At 46.6% G+C, this 23,402-nt stretch overlaps 1 protein-coding gene across 1 annotated transcript; it reads right to left on the minus strand.

The window, feature by feature from the left end:
* Positions 1–13,372: 13,372 nt before the first annotated feature.
* LOC104336372 (tetraspanin-3) lies at positions 13,373–14,200 on the minus strand. The gene has a single exon (XM_009942203.1). The coding sequence runs from the start codon at positions 14,198–14,200 to the stop codon at positions 13,373–13,375; it is 828 nt and encodes a 275-aa protein (XP_009940505.1).
* Positions 14,201–23,402: the final 9,202 nt, after the last annotated feature.

The raw sequence follows: 23,402 nt of genomic DNA on the forward strand, positions 1-23,402 counted from the left end.
AAGCCCAGCTCCCTCAGCCTCTCCTCATAGGACAGATGTTCCAGTCCCCTCACCATCCTCGTAGCCCTCACTGGACTCTCCCCAGTAGCTCTTCATCTTTCTTGAACTGGGGAGCCCAGAACTAGACAGAGTACTCCAGATGAGGCCTCACTAGGGCAGAGTAGAGGCAGAGGAGAACCTCCCTCGACCTGCTGGCCACAGTCCCCTTGATGCATCCCAGAATGCCATTGGCCTTCTTGGCAGCCAGGGCACACTGCTGGCTCATGGTTAACCTGTCGTCCACTAGGACACCCAGGTCCCTCTCCGCACAGCTGCTCTCCAGCAAGTCCGCCCCAAACCTGTACTGATGCATGGGGTTGTTCCTCCCCAGGTGCAGGACCCTGCATTTGCCTTTGTTGAACCTCATCAGGTTCCTCTCTGCCCAACTCTCCATCCTGTCCAGGTCACGCTGAATGGCAGCACAGCCTTCTGGTGTATCCACTACTCCTCCCAGTTTGGTGTCATCAGCAAACTTGCTGAGGGTACATTCTAACTCTTCATCCAGGTCATTGATGAAGAAGTTAAACAAGGCTGGGCCCATTACTGACTCCTTGGGGGACACCACTAGTTACAGGCCTCCAGCTAGACTCAGAGCCGCTGATGACAACCCTCTGAGCTCTGCCATTCAGTCAGTTCTCAATCCACCTCACTGACCACTCATGCAGCCCATACTGCCTGAGCTTCCCTAGGAGGATATTATGGGAGACTGTGTCGAAAGCCTTGCTGAAGTCTAGGTAGACAACGTCTGAAGCTCTCCCTTCATCTACCCAGCCAGTCATGTCATTGTAGAAAGCTATCAGATTGGTCAAGCATGATTTCCCCTTGGTGAATCCATGCTGACTACTCCTGATAACTTTCTTTTCCTCCACTTGCTTGTTGATGACCTCCAGGATAAGCTGCTCCATCACCTTACCTGGGATGGAGGTGAGGCTGACTGGCCTGTAGTTCCCTGGGTCCTCCTTCTTGCCCTTTTTGAAGATTGGAGTGACATTGGCCTTTCTCCAGTCCTCGCGCACCTCTCCTGTCCTCCAGGACCTCTCAAAGATGATGAAGAGTGGCTCAGCAATGACATCCGCCAGCTCCCTCAGCACTCATGGGTGCATTCCATCGGGGCCCATGGATTTGTGGATGTCCAGATCGCTTAAGCAATCCCTCACACAGTCCTCCTCCACCAAGGGAAAGTCATCCTCTTTGTAGGCTTCCTCTCTTACCTCCAGGGCATGGGATTCCTGAGGGCCTGCCTTGGCACTGAAGACTGAAGCAAAGAAGGCATTCAGTAGCTCTGCCTTCTCTGCATCCTCCGTCATCAGGACACCCGCCTCATTCAGCAGCGGCCCCACATTGTCCCTAGCCTTCCTTTTGCTGCTGATGTAGTTGAAGAAGCCCTTCTTGTTGTTTTTGACATCCCTTGCCAGCTTCAATTCCAGGTGGGCCTTGGCCTTCCTCGACAGATCCCTGCATGCTCTGACCACATTGCTGTACTCTTCCCAAGTGGCCTGCCCCTCTTTCCACATTCCATGGACCTTTCTCTTCTGCCTGAGCTCCGCTAGAAGCTCCTTGTTCAACCATGCAGGTCTCCTGCCTCCTTTGCTCAATTTCTTTCTCAGGGGGATGCACCGCTCCTGAGCATGGAGGAAGTGATGTTTAAAGAGCGACCAGCACTCTTGGAACCCCCTGCCTTCGAGAACCCTGGCCCACGGGATTCCTCCCAGTAGCTCCTTGAAGAGGGCAAAGTTAGCCCTCCTGAGGTCCAAGGTTTTGATCCTGCTTATCGCCCTGCTTCCTCCACGCAGGATCCTGAACTCCACCTTTTCATGATCACTGCAGCCAAGTCTACCTCCAGCCTTCACATCCTCCACCAGTCTCTCCTTGTTTGTTAATACAAGGTCCAGCAGAGCACCTTTCCTTGTTGGTTCCTCCACCACTTGCATCAGAAAGTTATCATCAATGCTCTGTAGGAACCTCCTGGATTGCGCCTGCCTAGCTATATGGTCTTCCCAGCTGATGTCAGGGTGGTTGAAGTCCCCCATGAGAACCAGGGCCTGTGATTGTGAGGCTGCTTGCAGCTGCCTGTAGAAGGCCTCATCAACTTCCTCCTCCTGGTCAGGTGGCCTGTAGTACACACCCACCGTAATGTCACCTGTATGAGCCTTTCCCTTAATTCTAACCCACAAGCTCTCAACTCATTCCTCATCTGCCCCCAGGCCAAGCTCAATGCATTCCAGTTGCTCCCTCACATACAGAGAAACTCCACCACCTCTCCTTGTTGGCCTGTCTTTCCTAAAGAGTCTGTAGCCATCCATGACAGCATGCCAGTCATGCGAGTTGTCCCACCACTTTTCTGTGATGGCGACCAAGTCGTAGGCGTCCTGCTGTATAATGGCTTCCAGCTCCTCCTGTTTATTGCCCATGCTACGTGCATTGGTATAGACACACTTGAGCTGGGCTGTCAAACTCACCCTTGACCCTGGCACGCCAAGCCTGGGCTCGTCCCTAATGAGCAGGGCGATGTCCCCTTCCCCCTTCGAACCTAGTTTAAAGCCCTCTCAATGAGCCCTGCCAGCTCGTGGCCAAGAATCCTTCTTCCCCTTTGAGATAGCTGAGTTACACCTTTTGCCAACAGGCCCAGTGCTGTGTACACCTCCCCGTGATCAAAGAAGCCAAAATTTGACCGATGGCACCAATCCCTGAGCCACCTGTTAAGCAGGTGAGTTTTCCTGCCCCTTTCAGTGTGGTTCCCTGCCACTGATGGGATGGAGGAAAACACAACCTGCGCCCCGTGCCACTTGCACGTTAACTCTTACCTGCATTTTGAAGTGCTATTGTCTCCCACACAGTTCTGCAAAAAATCAGCATCTCACATTTGATTTTCTTTTAGGCTTAAGTTGCACATTTAGATTAATTAGAAAACTCTATAGACTCCTAAGGATTTTACACCTGGCTCACCAAGTAAGAACAAATTCTTTAAGACATTAAAAAGTTAAGGTAATAACAAGGATACATGAAGTTCAGCAAGAAATTGTTGTTTGAGTCCTTGGAGAAATATTCTCTCAAGAAGTACTATGAGGAAATAAGCCAATTTAATAATGGATCGTATATCTAATATTTTTCATTACCTCCATCCCAATTCTACAACGTGAACAGTTGAGTAGCAGGAGCAGAAATCTAAAGAGATGTGAAAAAGATATGAAATTATTATTCTTAATCCAGTATAATCATGAGAAAACAGGCCAATAAAGTAGTATGCAATTCCAGTCTGTGCATGTGGACAACAGGATCATATTTGTTTATTCTCCCTTTCCCACTCAAAAAAAGTCTCAATATTCTGATCAAATGTGACAGTTTCATCCCATCTCTCTGCAAAAGAGAAAATCCAGTCTAGTAGAAAGACCTGACAGTATCTTATTTTCAAAGTACATTAGTATGTTTCCTATAAGCTTGCAATTTTCGTACACATTTCCTCCCCTTCCCTTCCCCCCTGCCAAGTTAGTTAATTGGTGGTCCTTTTTCCCTGTTTTTGACACCTTACAAAAGATGTTTATAAGTAATGTTTACAAGATTTTACCTATAAGAACAAACAATAGCTGGAAAGTTATAATGAAATCTCATCTTTCACTTTGACAGAAATAGCAGCTTTGTACCAATAACTAATACTGGAAAAAGAAATATGAAAAGGAGTGGCTTCACTTGCAAAGTATGTTTTAACTAGTCCATCATTATAAGCATTTTCATTAATTTAATAATAGCACCAATATCCAATATTCTGAACTTAATCTAATAAATGAAGGGTGATCACATTACCCAGTTCTAATAATTACTTTGCATAATGTAATCACTTGCTTGCTCTAATTTAATTTCATTTTACATCATTTAATAAATGATTGCTGATCTTTTGACATAATTGGATAAGTAGTTCAGCTCATTCTCTGTACTTCTTAGATCATGAAATAGGCTGATTCTGTCTCATCTTCCAGGATGGTATTGAGAGATTTAAGAGCTGGGTTTCTGTTCTCCTCTCAGCTTCCTTCTTCTCCAGCATAATCCTGCACTGTAGGAAAGAACCTAGCCCAGCCCTGCAAGTTGATTTTTTCAAAAGAATTACTTAAAGCTGAGAATCTAAAACCCAGAAATTCTAAACACTTTTCAGTTTTCTGTGAAGTCAGTAAGTCCAGACAACACAATGACTTTCTGCATCTTCTCTCCAAAGTAGGCAGGGAAATGTTCAGATGTCTCTTTAGAACACAGAAAGTCAGAAAGCTGCACCTCCTTCCACTTCCCGCACACCTGCCAGAATCAATGTGACCATGCTACTGAAATTCCTCTAGAAATATACAACAGAATCATAGAATCATAGAATCATAGAATGATAAGGATTGGAAGGGACCTTAAAGATCATGTGTTTCCAACCCCCCTGCCATGAGCAGGGACACCTTCCACTAGACCAGGTTGCTCAGAGTTCCATCCAACCTGGCCTTGAACACTTCCAGGGAGGGGGCATCCACAGCTTCTCTGGGCAACATGTTCCAGTGTTTCACCACCCTCATGGTGAAGAATTTCTTCTTAATATCTAATATAAATCTGCCCTCTTTCAGCTTAGAACCATTTCCCCTTGTCCTATCACTACACACCCTTGTGAAAAGTCCCTCTCCAATTTAGTTCTTTGCTGTCACCAAAGAAACCCAAACCAAAACCTAAAAAACCCTTTCCACTTACATAGACCTCTCGTTCTGTGATCTCAGTCCCTGAGGAAAGCGCTGCCTCTACTCATTGTAAAGCTTCTTCCTTCCCTGCAGGCATGTGAGCTGGGCAGGGAGAAGGGGTGTTTCCAGCTGCATTCCCCTCTACTTCCAGCCCTCTTCTCCAGTGAGATTTGTATCATCTCTTGAGCTGTGCCATGCTGTGATACAACCCCAAGACCAGGTTTTTGGAGCCCAAGGACTCAATTTTTTCATTTACAATCTGAACCAGACACATCCTTGTTAGTGGCCAACAGTATTACATCAAGGTGTAGGTGAGACAAAATCTTTTTCCCTAGCTGCAGTTATTACTTTCTCCCTTAATGCTAATTATTTTAGAATATATTCTTTTCTATTAAAACTGGAAAAGAAAGTCTCTGGGAAACGAACACAGCAATAATTTACGTTGTGTGCTGAGTAATTATAATCTCTGGCCATTAGGAAAGCCAATTCAATTTCATAAGTAGGTAAGTAGGTATTGATTTACTCAATTTGAAAAAAAATAAATAAAAAAGAAGGAAGAGGTAGAGAATTGCTATAGCCAGTGTGTGATTTGCTCAGGTTTTGGATCTGGTGTATGACATCTGTTTCCTATTTCTGATTCACTGGCGGGTCAGTTAACTAGAGAATACAGTTATTTGTTAACCCAGCTGGTGTATATCACTTTTGGAGAAATAAAAGAACATTTTTCTTTAACATGATGATTAATAAATACAAATTTTACTGTAGGGAGGTTGATCTAGAGAATATATAAGTCCTTGGACCATCTTGAACCTAATGAACATTGAGAGTCTCTCTGCAGCACAGCAGAGCCCTTGGGTATTTTTGGAGGCAGATAAGCTTTCAGAAGGATTTATGAGAATACCTGCAATTCAGTGCAGGACTTCCACAAATGAGGTCCCAAAGGCCACCAAGCCAGTACCACCACGGTTTATAGTGACCAGCTCATGGTCACACAGGAGGCTGCGAGGATGGAGGGATGAAGCTGCCCCAGACTATCAGCCTAATGACACTACTCTGTTAAAAATTAAATATGTTATATGCAGGTGTAAGTTAGCAAGAAAATCTTGTTTGTTTCCCTACCACAGACTGTGTGAAGACTTGAGAACTGATCTCACCTAGTATAAGCTGCTTCAGGTCTTCCAGTACCAGAAAGAGTGAAAATCGTCTCTACTTGGAGATGCAGTGTGTAGAATCTCCCCAGCTGCTGCAAAAAAGCTTTCCATGGGGTGTGATGGTGTCCCTCCCCTACCCCAAGGACAGACTTAATCCAAAGAAGCAATATGGGAATCTCCTCTAAAACAGAAATATTTGAAAAGAGCTGCTGCTTTTCCCAGCATCCCTTCCCCATGTACACAAATCTTAAAATCACTTCCACTAGGCAGAAATTAGTTATGGTGTGCCTATGGATCTAGTAAATAATAATCTCAGACTCCCCCTCCAATGCAAGCATAAACTCCTGGTACTTGTTAATATGCCTGACCTGGCTTTTTAAAGACAGCAGCAGAGCAAAAAGCCTAGAGGGTTGGCTTATATATTGCATTGTTTAAACATTTGAGCAAGTTCCTCACTCTTTGAAAAGGATTTTCTCAGCCTGTGATTACTTTTCTCTTTTTTTTTTTTTTTTGTAACCTATAATCCAACAAAGCTTCAAAACTTTTTTCGTTAATTTAGATGCAAACCTCATACCTTCTCTCACAAAGCTGAGTTCTGGTGAATCTTCTTAGGAAGTAACACATAAATTATGGCAAGAAATTAACAGTTTGAAGTCCATTAAAAGGAGGCATACTGACTCCATCTGCTGAATTATCAGTAGAGATATTAGTTCACATGACCTAAAGGATGAAGAAACAGATGAGGGGTTTCCTATATGCAAGTTTCCTGGACATTTCCAATGGTCTACAGCTACCATGTGAAGCTTCTTTAATTAGAAAGGAAGTTTTTGAAAAGAAATTGTAACTCTCAGATGCAATGACTAATTCCAGATTTTTAGTCCAATCCAAGCCACAAAAAGTGTATAAAAGCACTCACAAGCATATTTCTTACAATTAGTCACTACAAGCTGGATAATGATCTTTTGACTGTTATAGAAGGCTCCACAATAATACTCTTGCCTAGTCCCCATGTAAACTTGCACACCTACACACATAAATTACATACATTCAAATATTCGCTCTCTGAAACAAATAGAATATGGTTTTGAAAAGTATTTTCTCTAGGAGTACATACAGAAGAGTAACAAAAATTGAAAGAAATACATGAATGGGTTGATTTAAGGATTTATTATTGCTCCTAGGTTGTCTCCAGAGCGGCAGCCCCCTGCTTTCATCTTACATGCCTTCAACACAAGATTAACCTTTCTTTCTCAAACGAGCAGTGTAATTTTTTAAAATAATTACTGTTCACTTAGCCTTAGCAACAGTATGAATATACCTTGTTTAGCTTGTGCAACCTTCTCTTCTTCCAGCATCCCCACATGGATTTAACTATGGGTTCACACAAATTTTGTGCCAGGCAAGTACAGCCATCTTCTTCCAGTTTTAAGCTGTGAAACTGCAAACATGTTCTCCTAGATAGCTTTACCTCTGTGACCTTTCCTGACAAAATCAAGTTATTAACATGCACAGCTGCTTTTAGAGCTGATCTCCTTGGGTATTAAGTAAGTACATGAAATATTTAGCTTTTCCTCTACTGGAGAAGATAGATAACATCACTCTTCATTACAACACAAACTTCCATGGTATTTCAGAGCAACTTCCAATTAAACTCGCTGTAGAAACTTTCTGAGTTCTTCAGTAAAGCCACATATCTGTATGGAAAATCAGGTTACGTTTCCACAGTGGTTTACAGTATATAGTAGGTAATAACAGAATGCTCATCTTCTTGAAGATAGAGTTATTTTATTTTAAAAAAGGAAAAAGGTAAAAGGGACCCCTCAGGATAAAAACTGATTTCTGATACCTAAAAATATTAATAACAGGTGACATGAAATCTTTCATCTTCAGAACTTCAGACCAACTAAATTTCAACTTGGCATCTCTCTGGCTCTCAGAATAGTGCTCAGAAAGCGTTCCATTGCTTTGAAAGAGCCATTTGGCTCAAGGGACAATCATACACAATGAGATTTCTTCCTGAAGTTTGAAGTAGCAGCTGCCACATATTGGCAAAGGCCTTACTGTTGGTGTTGCTCTAAAGAAAATACTCTGTTTAGCAATAAAAAAGGCTTAGCTGTTCCATATATTTTTTTCTAGCTGGTGGAGATCACTCAACTCATATTCTATGGAAAAACACGCAGCAGAACACTATAAACTCCTGCTTCATTGCACAGGCAAAAATCTTTACCAGACCATAAAAGCAATAATTCCAATTAAAGAGTAACTTTAAGTGATTTAACAGTATCTATGGGAGTTAAGCAGGAAATGAGTCTTCAATCACCTTCTAGCAAAGCTCAGAACTTTCTACTTTATATTTGTGATACAGAATTTAATTTTAAACTGAAAAGACAATGGACTTTGTGAGGGACAACTCATAATTCCAGAATCTGGACTGTGTTCTGCTCAGAGTTAAAACAAGCCATCATTCACAAGGTGGGGGGGGGTGGGGAGGGGAAGGGTGAGGGGTGAAAAGGCCATCACTCCTTCTAGGAAAAAAAGACAGAAAGAAGGAAAGACAGAAAAAGACCAACAGAAAGACAAATAGGCACACAGAAAGACAAAGAACAAACAGTATATTTTCAACATCATCACCAAGTGGAAAGGTGAGGAAGTCAGAAAACAGCAATCAATTTCTAAATGCCCATGTCGTAAAGCTGCAGCCAGTGTTGTCTTCCAAATTCAGCAATTCAGTCCAAGAGAGGCATACCAGCAACAGGCTGTTAAAGGGCTACAATGATGACTTTCACCTTTCAGCATTAATTTTGCCTGTCTTAACTGTTGTCTTCTAAGAAGAAAGACACGGCACTGAAATCACCAACTCACACATGGAATATACAGGTTTCAGTGTACTCTGCAAAAGAGTAATCACAGAATATACTTCCAGCATTGTACATCCAGCTTCTACACCCAGCAATGTACTTCCAGAACTGGACATCAATTTTTTCCCTTCAAACCCAAAGCAACACAATTTTCAGAAATGTTGAGTGCAAGTCATCTGCTGCCTGCCTATACAGCTGCTTATTTTTACAGATTATGAAAAACATCTGGAGTTCCTTTCAGAATGAAACATGCCATGTATATATTGCAATAGTACCCAAGGATTTACGTATGTTAAAACACAGAAATACACTGCAGTTGCTTAAAAATAATACCATTTATATTTCAAAAGAAGTTACTCCTATCCAGAAGTAACTATTCAGAATCAAACTACAGGCAACACAAGCAGAAAGGGGTAATAAATCTATTCTTTTTTCTAGGAACTCTCTGCTAACAACCATGTCTATCTGCAATAGGTCTGTCTCATTCATCCTCATGCCCTCCCCAGTGTTTTTACCAGGTTTAAGATCTGATCATCCAGAGGTACATATAGTATGCAGGTTGAAAATTATAATTCCTAAAAGTCATTTCTTAGAGCTGACACCCAGATATATTTTTTTTATTCCATATTTATCTTTTAATTTTCTTCGTACAGTAAGAGCAGAGGGAGCCATTCATGATCTGGACTTTCAGTGGACTGGAGAGTAGATGAGGACATCCACATTGGTAATTGTCCTCTTTACCCACCCTGAAATTACTTCTTTGCACTTAGTAGTGAAAAATACGGACGTTCCCCTTTTTTAAGAGATTCTGACTCAGAACCCGTGAAGGAAGTTGCAAGGGATAAGGACTGATATGAGAAGAAAAATATGCCCCTTAAGAAGGCCAGGTGGTAAAAAGGCACTACATCCACTCCACTCTTCCACTCTTTCTTCTATAAACTAGGTCCATGGAATGTGGAAAGAGGGACAGGCCACTTGGGAAGAGTACAGAAACGTAGTGAGAGCATGCAGGGATGCGACGAGGAAGGCCAAGGCTCACCTGGAATTGAAGCTGGCAAGGGATGTCAAAAACAACAAGAAGGGCTTCTTCAACTACATCAGCAGCAAAAGGAAGACTAGGGACAACGTGGGGCCGCTGCTGAATGAGGCGGGTGTCCTGGTGACGGAGGATACAGAGAAGGCAGAGCTACTGAATGCCTTCTTTGCTTCAGTCTTCAGTGCTAAGACTGGCCCTCAGGAATCCCAGGCCCCAGAGTCAAGAGAAGAAGCCTACAAAGAGGACGACTTTCCCTTGGTCGAGGAGGACTGTGTGAGGGATCGCTTAAGTGATCTGGATGTCTACAAATCCATGGGCCCCGATGGAATGCACCCATGAGTGCTGAGGGAGCTGGCGGATGTCATTGCTGAGCCACTCTTCATCATCTTTGAGAGGTCCTGGAGGACAGGAGAGGTGCACGAGGACTGGAGAAAGGCCAATGTCACTCCAATCTTCAAAAAGGGCAAGAAGGAGGACCCAGGGAACTACAGGCCGGTCAGCCTCACCTCCATCCCCTGAAAGGTGATGGAGCAGCTTATCCTGGAGGCCATCATGAAGCAAGTGGAAGAAAAGAAGGTTATCAGGAGTAGTCAGCATGGATTCACCAAGGGGAAATCATGCCTGACCAATCTAGTAGCTTTCTACGATGACATGACTGGCTGGGTAGACGAAGGGAGAGTCGTGGATGTTATCTACCTTGACTTCAGCAAGGCTTTCGACACAGTCTCCCATGATATCCTCCTAGGGAAGCTGAGGAAGTGTGGGCTGGATGAGTGGTCGGTGAAGTGGATTGAGAACTGGCTGAATGGCAGAGCTCAGAGGGTTGTCATCAGCGGCGCTGAGTCTAGTTGGAGGCTGGTGACAAGTGGTGTCCCCAAGGAGTCAGTACTGGGCCCAGTCTTGTCCAACTTCTTCATCAATGACCTGGATGAATAGTTAGAATGTACCCTCAGCAAGTTTGCTGACGACACCAAACTGGGAGGCGTGGTAGATACACCAGAAGGCTGTGCTGCCATTCAGCGTGACCTGGATAGGCTGGAAAGCTGGGCAGAGAGGAACCTGATGAGGTTCAACAAGGGCAAGTGCAGGGTCCTGCACCTGGGGAGGAACAACCCCCTGCACCAGTACAGGCTTGGGGTGGACCTGCTGGAGAGCAGCTGTGCGGAGAGGGACCTGGGTGTCCTGGTGGACGACAGGTTAACCATGAGCCAGCAGTGTGCCCTGGCTGCCAAGAAAGCCAATGGGATCCTGGGGTGCATCAAGAAGAGTGTGGCCAGTAGGACGAGGGAGGTTCTCCTTCCCCTCTACACTGCCCTGGTGAGGCCTCATCTGGAGTACTGTGTCCTGTTCTGGGCTCCCCAGTTCAAGAAAGATGAAAAGCTACTGGAGAGAGTCCAGCGGAGGGCTACAAGAATGGTGAGGGGACTGGAGCATCTGTCCTGTGAGGAGAGGCTGAGGGAGCTGGGCTTGTTCAGCCTGAAGAAGAGAAGGCTGCGAGGGGACCTAATAAATGCTGACAAATACTATAAGTGTGGGTTTCAGGAGGATGGGGCCAAGCTCTTTTCAGTGGTGCCCAGTGACAGGACAAGGGGCAATGGGCACAAACTGAGGCACAGGAAGTTCCGTCTGAACATGAGGAAGAACTTCTTCCCTCTGAGGGTGACGGAGCACTGGAACAGGCTGCCCAGGGAGGTTGTGGAGTCTCCTTCTCTGGAGATATTCAAGACCCACCTGGGCAAGGTCCTGTGCAGCCTACTGTAGGTGACCCTGTTTCGGCAGGGGGGTTGGAGTAGATGACCCACAGAGGTCCCTTCCAACCCCTACTATTCTGTGATTCTGTGATTCTGTGATTTCTTCCTGGGTCAGCAGCTATCAACTTCAGTTTCATTACATCTTTGTAATATCATAGCAATAACTTTGCATCACAAAACATTTAAGAGGCAGGCTACGACAAGGCAATAAAGACCCAATTGTGACGTTTAACTAGATGAATTTTATTCACTGCCACATGCACCCTGTGTCAAGCAAACTGAAAGAAATGCTTCCTTCTATTGTGTGACTCAGACACAGATATTTTCTTTTTTTGCTTTGAAACATTCCTTCTTTTGGGGAGGAAGTACTCTCTCCTAATGAATTAGTTCTTTTGCTTTATCTAAATCAATGTCTTTATTTTTTTATGAAGCAGGCCTGCAATGTATTTCATGTTTGATTTCCACATAGTTATTAATAAGCCTACAAGAACTGACCAACGTCCTCTAATTTCGTTTTCCCCATCTGAAAATAAGTATGTGGTGATTTGGGGTCTGAAATCTGTCACGAAGTACCTGACATTTGGTAGAAAATTTAAAGTAATAATGATTTCGCTGACTATTGCTTCAAGTGCTAAGGGACTTGACCAGTCCAGTGTTTTCTGTGATCCAGGCTGTTTCATGGTTCCTGGTCTGGTAAAGCCTAACATGGTACACTTACAGGCCCTGGAGATTCACTATGTACACTTACCAAAGGATGCAGCTGCACTACGTGTCAGTAGTGAGGCTGAAAGCATTTCCTAAACAGACACACAGATACAAGCACACACAAGCAAGCACTGCACAGTCCAACACAGGTAAAGCAGAACCTTTACCAGCACCTCCCTAAACACCAACCCTACTGACATAAACAAGAATATGCGTAACCTTTATGTTGGCTTAGTCCCTTTCAACACATGCAGACTAGAGTGAGACCCACATAAATTGTATAAGAAGATTTAGAAAGAGTAGGTCAGATGTACCTTAAGAAAAAGCAGCATATTGCTGTTGTCATTCAACCATGCCTATGACCCCATGTAACCTTTCAGGAAAGGAGGAATGACTCTTCCCTTGCTTTGAAACAAAATAAATGAATAATTACGGTAGACTTTCTTCTTCCTCCTCAATTTGAGAATTGCTCTTGTGCAACTCCTGAGTTAATGGCCTCCTGCTGTATGTCATCTTATTACCTACTCTGCAGCTGTTAAAAGTATCTTCTCCATTTAGATTGCAGCCTCTTGCCACTTCAAGAATAGGTATTTATTTTCTCTGAGGAATAATTTAGTTTTTAAACCTGTGTTTGAAGGAGAAAAAGAAAAAAGGGTTAAACTTTATCCAAAGGGCTTCTTTCAGAAATAAAAAAGTGTTGAATACAAGTTTAAAGGTGGAGGAATCTGCTCTTTAACTGCTCTTCAAGATTCTAGTCCAGGTAAGATTTATTCCAAAAATTCATGCCATGACTTTGCAACTTGCTCCCCTCAGCAAGACATACATCTACCTACTGCTTCCCCCACACTCACATACAGTAGTTTCATGTTTGCACATGCTGAAGACCCTCCCCTCCCTGCTGTGACTTCCAGAAATGAAGTTTTTCAGGCACAGGATTCTTACTGATCATGAAATGGGGGAAAAATTTATCTAATATTGTAACATTAAAAAAAAAATCCAGCTGTAATGAATTAGTCTGATTTACATGCAAATATATTTTTTAAAAAACATTTCTTACATTGCAACTGCAGAGTGGTACAAAAAAAAACAGAAACACACAGCAGGTTCAATAACAATGTCAGTATCTGCAAGCCTATGAGAAGGTAGATGAGTCTTGAATTCGGAAGTCACGGAACGGCTGATGCCTCATGAGGATGCCATTGCTGACACCAGCCAACAGCTCCAAGATGCTTAGCACAGTACAGCACCAAAACACATAGAGATTGACAAAATGCAACTGGTCTTCCAACTTCCTTAGACAGCCTTCCTGAAAAAGTTGCTCCATATGGCTTATGTCACCTCCACAATGAGAATACTTCTCCTTACAGCAGCTTTCAGGGACACGAGATTTTTCAGCTGAAAGATGCCAAGCAGCAGCTGTTGCCTTTAGCCAGTCTGTATAGTTTTGGACCCCACAACACTGCAGCTTCCTCTGTACCTCATCCACAGCACTGCCACCAGGACCTTGGGAGTGTGCCCCATTGTACTGATAGACAAGGTAATCCATAGCGCCTTCCAGCTCAGAAGCCATCTGAACAGAGTAGAACTGAGCCAGAACTGCCGAAGACACTTGTAGGCAAAGAAGGACCAGCAGCAAGTACATGAGAGCTCCTTGCTGATGGCGGGAACACTTCACAGAAATGGAGATAGCCAAAACTCCAGTAGGCAGCAAGATGAGTGCAGCTGCAACAGCCAGCCAGCCAGGAAGAGACAAGAAAGACTCCTGAAAAAAATATCTGTAGTTCTTGCACATCAGGATCACAAAAACTCCACCAAAGGCCAGAACTACAGCAGTGCCCCAGAAGATGAAGCCTAGGAACCTCAGCAAAGCTCTAGCAAAGAGCCTGAGCCAGGATTCCTCGTAGGGCAACAAAGAGAATGAGGACACCACCACCACCACTACAGCTGTAAGTCTCCTCATTTTGCTTTCCCCTAAAAGTTCAAACCCTCACCACCACCATTTAAGAAGCCTCCACCCCACTTAACCAGGTGCAGCAGATGACACCTCCACCCAAAATTAATTTGCAAGGGAGCAACACTGATGAGACTCCCTCAACACAAGGACTAGGCCCTGCACCAGCTAATCACGTGCTGCTGCTTGTTCAGCGTAGCCTGCAGAAAACAGGAGTTCACATGCCAGTCTTGCTGTGGAGAGGTCATTTACCCTGCTGTCATTGGAGACAGTTGCATTTGAAGGAGAAGGACAGCTGAAAAAAGGCTGCATCTCTTGCTTTACTACGTGCCTGTGTTAAAGAGTTAAACGTAGCGAAATATTCAAGGTGGCAGCCAGCAGTGCTAGTTCAGTTCACTTGGACTGCCCAGGTGAAACAGATAATCCAGCTGTCAATCATACAGAAGTAGCCCAGACGGCAACAAATGCACAAGGCAGTGTCATTAACAAAGGAACAGTGTGAGCAGAGCTATTCAGTCAGGGATCTCCACAGGTAGCACTCAGCTAGACTCACTATCCTTCCCAGTACGTTTGCAACTCATTAGATTTGATTAGGGGTGTAATTATATTAATAATTTTTTGACCTTTTTTACTCTGCAAGATTTCTGTGCAGAAGGCTTCAATTACTCAAGACAGCTGTGAAATCCCTACCACTTCACACTTCTACCCCTCAGTTGGCATCACCAATGATTTGACTGAGTGCTTTGATGACTGAATACAAACAACAGTAAGAACTGCGCTGACTTCTCCTTGCGTGTAAAGAAACTGAATTACACAACACCTAAATGACTTCATGTTCTGGTTTCGGCTGCCACCGGCAACAAAATCGTCATGCAGCCGCCCCTCCCCCCGCCGGGGTGCGGAGGAGAATGGAAAGAAAACAGGCAGAAACCGGTGGGTCGGGATAAAGGAAGTTTAACAGAACAGCAAACAAAAGGAACAGGAACAACAACGATACAGAAAAAAAGGAGAATATACAAAACAAACCCGCAGAACAGAACCACTCTCTCGGACCGAACCACCGCTGAGTCCTCCTGAGCCGCGAGTGAGTTCCCGCCGCGCTGCCGCCCGCCCCCGGAACCCAGCGTGACGGCACATGGTATGGAATACCCGGCTCTGTTTGGCCAGGTTGGGGTTGGGTCAGCCCACCCGGCTGTGCCCCTTCCTGGATTCTGCTGAAAATTAACCCTGTCCTGGCCAAACCCAGGACATTATCCACCCCTTATTCCATACAATATACATCGTGCCCAGGTCCCATATTGTCCAGTTGATCACCACCGCTTCTTCTGTCTCCAGATATCATTCCCTTAGTCTATGGATCATCCCTCTAAAGTGTCCGTTGAGTTCACTTAATCCATGACTTTGGGCTCCATCTGTCGTAATGGTCTTCCGTTGCAGGAGAGGAGATGTGCGGTGATGGGCGCTAACTTGCTGCATCCGGAGCTCATGGCTGATGTCTCTGGTGCGCCCTGTGCCCACAGTCTGCAGGAGATGTTGATCTTGACAAAGTTGCTGGGTGCCAGTTGTTGAAAACCAGGTCCAGTTCCATCATCACTGTGCCCTGCTAGGTTTCATCAAAAAGTCCATCCTTCTTCATTCTGGACGATTCTTACTATGCTACTACTGGTATAACATATAACAATTATAACAGTGATAACAGACAGTGACAGGGTTATTTAACAAATAACTTTATACAATTTATTTATTTATGGCCTATTCTCACCCAAAATCAAATCCCCGTGAGGTACACATCAGACTTCCCCATCCTTCCACATTACCCACCAGGTACATCCAGGTCCTTGAGCAAAAGCAATCCTGTGGATGGGCTTGCCTTTGCCCGAGGCAGGACTAACCCAAACCGTCTTCCCTAACATGTTCCGCATGTGCACTACAGGGACTTTATCCCCTTCTATGGAGCACTGAGGTTTTGACTGGGCAGGACCAGCCCGGTTGGTGGATCCTTTGGTGTTAACCAACCAGGTGGCATTTGCTAAATTGGTATCCCAATTTTTGAAAGTCCCACACCCCCATTGCCCTCAAAGTGGTTTTTAGCCGCCCATTGTACCGTTCGATCTTTCCCGAGGCTGGTGCATGGCAGGGGATGTGATACACCCACTTGATACCGAGTTCTTTGGCCCAGAATGGTATTCCAGGCGGTGGCATGGGGCACAGGGTAGATTTCCAGCCATCCGGTGGTGGCCTCCACCATTGTGAGCACATAGCGCTTGCCTTGGCGGGTTTGTGGCAGTGTCATGTAGTCAATCTGCCAAGCCTCCCCGTATTTATATTTTAGCCATCGTCCTCCATACCACTGAGGCTTTACCTGCTTGGTTTGCTTGAAGGCAGCACACTTTTCACATTCATGGATATCCTGTGCGATGGTGTCCATGGTCAAGTCCACCCCTCGGTCACGAGCTCATCGATATGTCATGTCTCCTCCTTGGTGGCCCGAGGTGTCATGGGCCCACCGAGCTATAAACAGTTCACCCTTATGTTGCCAGTCCAGATCCACCTGAGCCACTTCAATCTTGGCAGCCTGATCCACCTGCTGGCTGTTTTGATGTTCCTCAGTGGCTCGACTCTTAGGGATGTGGGTGTGCACGTGGCACACTTTTACAGCCAACTGCTCCAGACGAGCAGCAATATCTTGCCACAATGGGGCAGCCCAGATAGGTTTGTCTCTGCGCTGCCAGTTGTTCTTCTTCCATTGCTGCAGCCACCCCCACAAGGCACTTGCCACTATCTAGGAGTCGGTGTAAAGATAGAGCACTGGCCACTTCTGTTGACTGGCAATGTCTAAAGCCAGCTGGATGGTTTTCACCTCTGCAAACTGGCTCGACTCACTTTCTCCCTCGGCAGTTTCCGCGAGTTGTTGTGTAGGGCTCCATACAGCAGCCTTCCACCTCCGCCGCTTCCCCACAATACGGCAGGACCCCTCCGTGAACAGGGCATACTGTTTCTCGTTTTCTGGCAGCTTGTTATACAGTGTGGCCTCTTCAGCACTTGTCAACTCCTCCTCTGGCGATACTCCAACATCTTTGCCTTCTGGCCAGGTCATGATTACATCCAGAGTTCCTGGGTGACTGGGGTTTCCCATTCGGGCATGCTGGGTGATCAGCGCGACCCACTTACTCCACGTAGCATCAGTGGCATGATGCGTAGAGGGGACCCTCTCTTTGAACATCCAGCCCAGGACCGGCAATCGTGGTGCTAGGAGGAGCTGTGCTTCAGTGCCGACCACTTCTGAAGCAGCTCGAACACCTTCATATGCTGCCAGAATCTCTTTTGCAGTGGGAGTATAGTGGGCCTCAGATCCTTTGTATCCACGGCTCCAGAACCCCAGGGGTCAACCTCGAGTCTCCCCTGGTGCTTTCTGCCAGAGACTCCAGGTTGGGCCATTGTCCCCGGCTGCGGTGTGGAGCACGTTTTTAACATCTTGCCCTGAGCAGACTGGACCAAGGGCTACGGCATGAACTATCTCCCGTTTAATTTGTTCAAATGCCTGTCGTTGCTCAGGGCCCCATTCAAAATCATTCTTCTTCTAGGTCACATGGTACAGAGGACTTACATTCTGGCTGTAATTTGGGATGTGCATCCTCCAAAAACCCACAACACCCAGGAAGGCCTGTGCTTCCTTTTTGCTGGTTGGTGGAGACATAGCTGCTATTTTGTTGATGACATCCATTGGGATTTGATGGCGCCCATCCTGCCATTTTATTCCCAAAAACTGGATCTCTGGTGCAGGTCCCTTGACTTTACTTTGCTTAATGGCGAAACCGGCTTTCTGAAGGATCTCAACGATTTTCTCCGCTTTCTCAAAAACTTCCTCCGCTGTGTCACCCCGTACAATGATGTCATCGATGTACTGCAGATGTTCTGGAGCTTCACCCCTTCCAGTGCAGTCTGGATTAGTCCATGGCAAATGGTGCGACTGTGTTTCCACCCCTGGGGCAGTCGATTCCAGGTGTACTGGATGCCCCTCCAGGTGAAAGCAAACTGTGGCCTGCACTCTGCTGCCAAAGGGATGGAGAAGAATGCATTAGCGATGTCATTTGTCACATACCACTTGTCTACCTTTGACTCCAGCTGATATTGAAGTTCTAACATGTCTGGCACGGCAGCATTCAGCGGTGGTGTGACTTCATTCAGGCCACTGTAGTCTATTGTCAGTCTCCACTCTCCACTAGATTTTCTCACTGGCCATATGGGACTAGTAAAGGGTGAGCAAGTTTTGCTGATCATTCCTTGACTGTCCAGCTGGCGGATCAGCTGAAGAATGGGGAGAAGGGAGTCTCAGTTGGTACTATACTGTCGCTGGTGTACCGTTGTGGTTGCGATTGGCACCTGTTGTTCTTCAACCCTCAGCAACCCCACAACGGAAGGATCCTCCGAGAGATCAGGCAAAATGGACAGCTGTTTAATTTCTTCCGTCTCCAAAGCACCTATGCCAAAAGCCCACCGATACACCTTTGGGTCCTTGAAATAGCCTCTCCTAAGACAGTCTATACCAAGGGTGCACGGAGCCTTGCGGCCAGTCACAATGGGGTGCTTCTGCCACTCCTGCCCAGTGAGGCTCACTTCAGCCTCCAGTACACTCAGCTCTTGGGACCCCCCTGTCACTCCCGAAATGCAAATGGACTCTGACCCTTTGAACTCTGATGGCATTAAAGTACACTGTGCACCAGTGTCCACTAGAGCTTGATACTCTTGTGGATCTAACGTGCCAGGCCACTGAATCCACACTGTCCAATAAACGCGATTGTCCCTTTCCACCACCTGGCTGGAGGCAGGGCCCCACTAATCCTGGTTAGAGAATTTGCTGCTCACTTGCTGTAATAGTGACTTGGAGGTCCCCTCCAGAGGATCGGAATCAAGATCAAACTATCTGCCTGGTCTGGAGAGCTGGCTGCTGGAAACTGGAGAGGTATTTTTCCTAATAGAATTCCCTTTGGTGATTGTTTTACCTTGCAACTCAAGCACTCATGGCTCTAGATTTGAGGTAGGTTTTCCATCCCACTTCCTCATGTCGTCTCCGTGGTCACGTAGGTAAAACCACAGGGTGCCCCATGGTGTATAGCCTCTGTACTCTCTCTCCTGAGCAGAGGAACGCTAGCTTCTAATAGCTGAGACACTGGCCCATACAGGTGGGGAGTAGGAAATACTCTGTTCAAGTCGTTGGATCTTCTGGGACAATTTCTCCACGGCCGAAACGAGGGAGGAAGAGAGGCTTTCTTCATATTGCCGGAGTCGGACAGCCACCTCATCCACTGTTGGTGCCTCCTTACCTTTCCAGTTTACAACTGCCAGTGAGTTGGCATATGAGGATGGTGCGCTCTGCACAAACTTCCTCCACATAGATGGTGTACACTGGACTTCATCTGGGTCTGTGGGTAACTGCTCATCGTCTGGTTCACAGTAAATCAGCTCTCGCACAGCTAATTCCATCAAGTACTGAATACCCCTTTCCATATTTGTCCACTTGCCAGGATAGCATACAAAATCGTCTCTGAAGGGGTACCTCTCCCTCACGCCTGACAGAAATCTCCTCCAGAGGCTGAGGACTTGGTCCTTCTTCCCAATGACCTTGTCAATGCCCCATTCCCTGGTCAGACATCCCAGCTGTTTGGCTTCCTTGCCCTCTAACTCCAAGATCCTGGCCCCATTATCCATGCACCGCAGCAGCCAGGTGACAATGTGCTCACCTCGGTGGCAGCTGAAATCTTTCCGCAAGTCTCGCAGGTCATTCAGGGACAGGGACCGGGTGATGATCTGTGTCTCTGTCTCCTGCGATGACCCTGGCTCATTGTCATACCTCCCGGAGCGATCTGCTCTCTTTGCGTCTTTCTTTAGTTTTACAGGGGTGACTGCTACCGGCACAGGTTGGTTACTGGGCTCAGCCACGATGCCTGCTGCTGGAGCTGTAGCTGCAGCAGCTGTCGTGCCCGCCAGGGGAAGCCGGGACAAAGTCAGTGGCTGCAGCAGCCATGGTGCCGGTCAGGAGGGCTGTGACTGCCTGCTGGGCTGGAGGGGCTACAGGGCCGGCTGTGGGGGCAGCGCCAGCCGCAGTGCCTGCCACTTCGTTTCCCCTCCTTTCTCCTTTAGGGCACTGAACAGTGTTGAACAGGGAAGCTCGGTAGGCGTGGGCCAGACCCCAGCACGTTGCGGTGATTTGTGTCTCTCTGGAGTTCCCAGGGTGGCAGCACAATTTTTGCAGATATTTTACTAGTTTGTCCGGATTCTGTACTTGTTCAGGGGTGAGTTTAAAACACACCGGGGTTGCCCACTGCTCTAGACACCTGCCCATGCTGTCCCACACACCCAGTCACTCACAGCTATCCGGCCCCGGGGCAGGTCTCTGCACGATGTTCTTAACTACTTGTTTAATCCTAAACAAAACCTGCAACCCATTCAGGAGGCATAACAAAAGGAGAGTGCTGGCCTGAGCATCCCACAGGTACTTGAAATTCTCAAAAGCTGTTAGGACCAGCCTGAAGGAGAGATAGGGGGCAAAAGATTGGGGGAAGGTATCCCTTCCAGTTTTCCCCACAGCCTGGGTTTGATTATTAAGAAATTCTAAGACATAGGATCTGAGGTACAGAAATGACCGCAGTGCCACATGCAAATACAAGCCTAATTCTATGCACAATGATGTTATCATGTCATAGGTTGATATCATACAGTACAGAACAATTGTCATCGTAATCCTTTTCCCCGAGGTAATGAACAGCACAGCAGTGAACACATACTGCAAGTAAGGGCTGAAATACCAGAGCCATCTGATCAAAGTCAGAAACATTTTTACCGGCGACTATGTAACTAACACAGAAAAATGCATGTATCAAAATTTAACAAAATCTAAGACAGCAGTTTTAACACCCGCTGCTCAGCCCTGCCGTTATCCCCCCCCCCTCTTGGGCGCCAAATTAATGTTCTGGTTTTGGCTGCAGCCGGCAACAAAAGCACCACATGGCCACCCCTCCCCCCGCCGGTGTGCGGAGGAGAGTGGAAAGAAACAGGCAGAAAACTGGTGGGTCGGGATAAGGGCAGTTTAACAGAACAGCAAACAAAGGGAACAGGAACAACAATGATACAGATAAGGAGAAAGCACAACACGAACCTGGAGAGCCTCTCTCCTGGACAGGACCGGCACCCACACCCCCGAGCCGCGAGTGAGTTCCCGCCACTCTGCCCCCCCCGCCCCCCAACCCGAACCCAGCATGATGGCACATGGTATGGAATACCCGGCTCTGTTTGGCCAGGTTGGGGTTGGGTCAGCCCACCGGCTGTGCCGCTTCCTGGATTCTGGTGAAACTTAACCCTGTCCTGACCAAACCGAGGACACTTCACAATCCCAAATGGAATTAATATCACTTATCAGCCGGAAGAAGAGAATTATTACTCTAATGTGTGATACAGAAGAACCAGGCAGGATGGGAAACCTGCATGAAACTTGCCACAGGCACCCGGAAGGCAGATCCCAAGGCCAACAGTTATTCACTAATCATCCTGATGAAGTCCCGTGCCATCTCTTTGTTTTCTCAAGATGCAGAGCAGGGCTAATGCAACACACATACATAAGGGACATTACAGAGAAATTATCCTGTTTTTTAGAACCATGAGCATCTGTCCTGGGTTTGGCCAGGACAGAGTTAATTTTCACCAGAATCCAGGAAGGGGCACAGCTGGGCGAGCTGACCCAACCTGGCCAAAGAGAGCCGGGTATTCCATACCATGTACCGTCATTGTGGGTTCTGGGCTGGCGGGAACTCAGTCGCAGCTCGGGAGCGCCCGGAGGCGGGCAGTCCATCAGAGTTGCTCTGCGTGAGACTCAAGGAGTGATCAGCAAAACTCACCCTTTAATAGTCCCATACGGCCAGTGAGAAAATCTACTGGAGAGTGGAGACTGACAATAGACTACCGTCGCCTGAATGAAGTCACACCACCGCTGAGTGCTGCCGTGCCAGACATGTTAGAACTTCAGTATCAGCTGGAGTCAAAGGTAGACAAGTGGTATGTGACAAATGACATCGCTAATGCATTCTTCTCCATCCTTATGGCAGCAGAGTGCAGGCCACAGTTTGCTTTCACCTGGAGGGGCATCCAGTACACCTGGAATCGACTGCCCCAGGGGTGGAAACACAGTCGCACCATTTGCCATGGACTAATCCAGACTGCACTGGAAAAGGGTGAAGCTCCAGAATATCTGCAGTACATCGACGACATCATTGTACGGGGTGACACAGCGGAGGAAGTTTTGAGTTCAAATCCTTCAGAAAGCCGGTTTCGCCATTAAGCAAAGTCAAGTAAAGGGACCTGCACCAGAGATCCAGTTTTTGGGAATAAAATGGCAGGATGGGTGCCATCAAATCCCAATGGATGTCATCAACAAAATAGCAGCTATGTCTCCACCAACCAGCAAAAAGGAAGCACAGGCCTTCCTGGGTGTTGTGGGTTTTTGGAGGATGCACATCCCAAATTACAGCCAGAATGTAAGTCCTCTGTACCATGTGACCTAGAAGAAGAATGATTTTGAATGGGGCCCTGAGCAACGACAGGCATTTGAACAAATTAAACGGGAGATAGTTCATGCCGTAGCCCTTGGTCCAGTCTGCTCAGGGCAAGATGTTAAAAACGTGCTCCACACCGCAGCCGGGGACAATGGCCCAACCTGGAGTCTCTGGCAGAAAGCACCAGGGGAGACTTCAGGTTGACCCCTGGGGTTCTGGAGCCGTGGATACAAAGGATCTGAGGCCCACTATACTCCCACTGCAAAAGAGATTCTGGCAGCATATGAAGGTGTTCGAGCTGCTTCAGAAGTGGTCGGCACTGAAGCACAGCTCCTCCTAGCACCACGATTGCCGGTCCTGGGCTGGATGTTCAAAGAGAGGGTCCCCTCTACGCATCATGCCACTGATGCTACGTGGAGTAAGTGGGTCGCGCTGATCACCCAGCATGCCCGAATGGGAAACCCCAGTCACCCAGGAACTCTGGATGTAATCATGACCTGGCCAGAAGGCAAAGATGTTGGAGTATCGCCAGAGGAGGAGTTGACAAGTGCTGAAGAGGCCACACTGTATAACAAGCTGCCAGAAAACGAGAAACAGTATGCCCTGTTCACGGAGGGGTCCTGTCGTATTGTGGGGAAGCGGCAGAGGTGGAAGGCTGCTGTATG

This window comes from Opisthocomus hoazin, chromosome Z, assembly GCF_030867145.1.
Source record: "Opisthocomus hoazin isolate bOpiHoa1 chromosome Z, bOpiHoa1.hap1, whole genome shotgun sequence".
Classification (NCBI taxonomy): domain Eukaryota; kingdom Metazoa; phylum Chordata; class Aves; order Opisthocomiformes; family Opisthocomidae; genus Opisthocomus; species Opisthocomus hoazin.

Coding starts and splice junctions, on each gene's coding strand:
- LOC104336372 (XM_009942203.1), bottom strand. CDS start 14,200: ATGAGGAGACTTACAGCTGTAGTGGTGGTGGTGGTGTCCTCATTCTCT.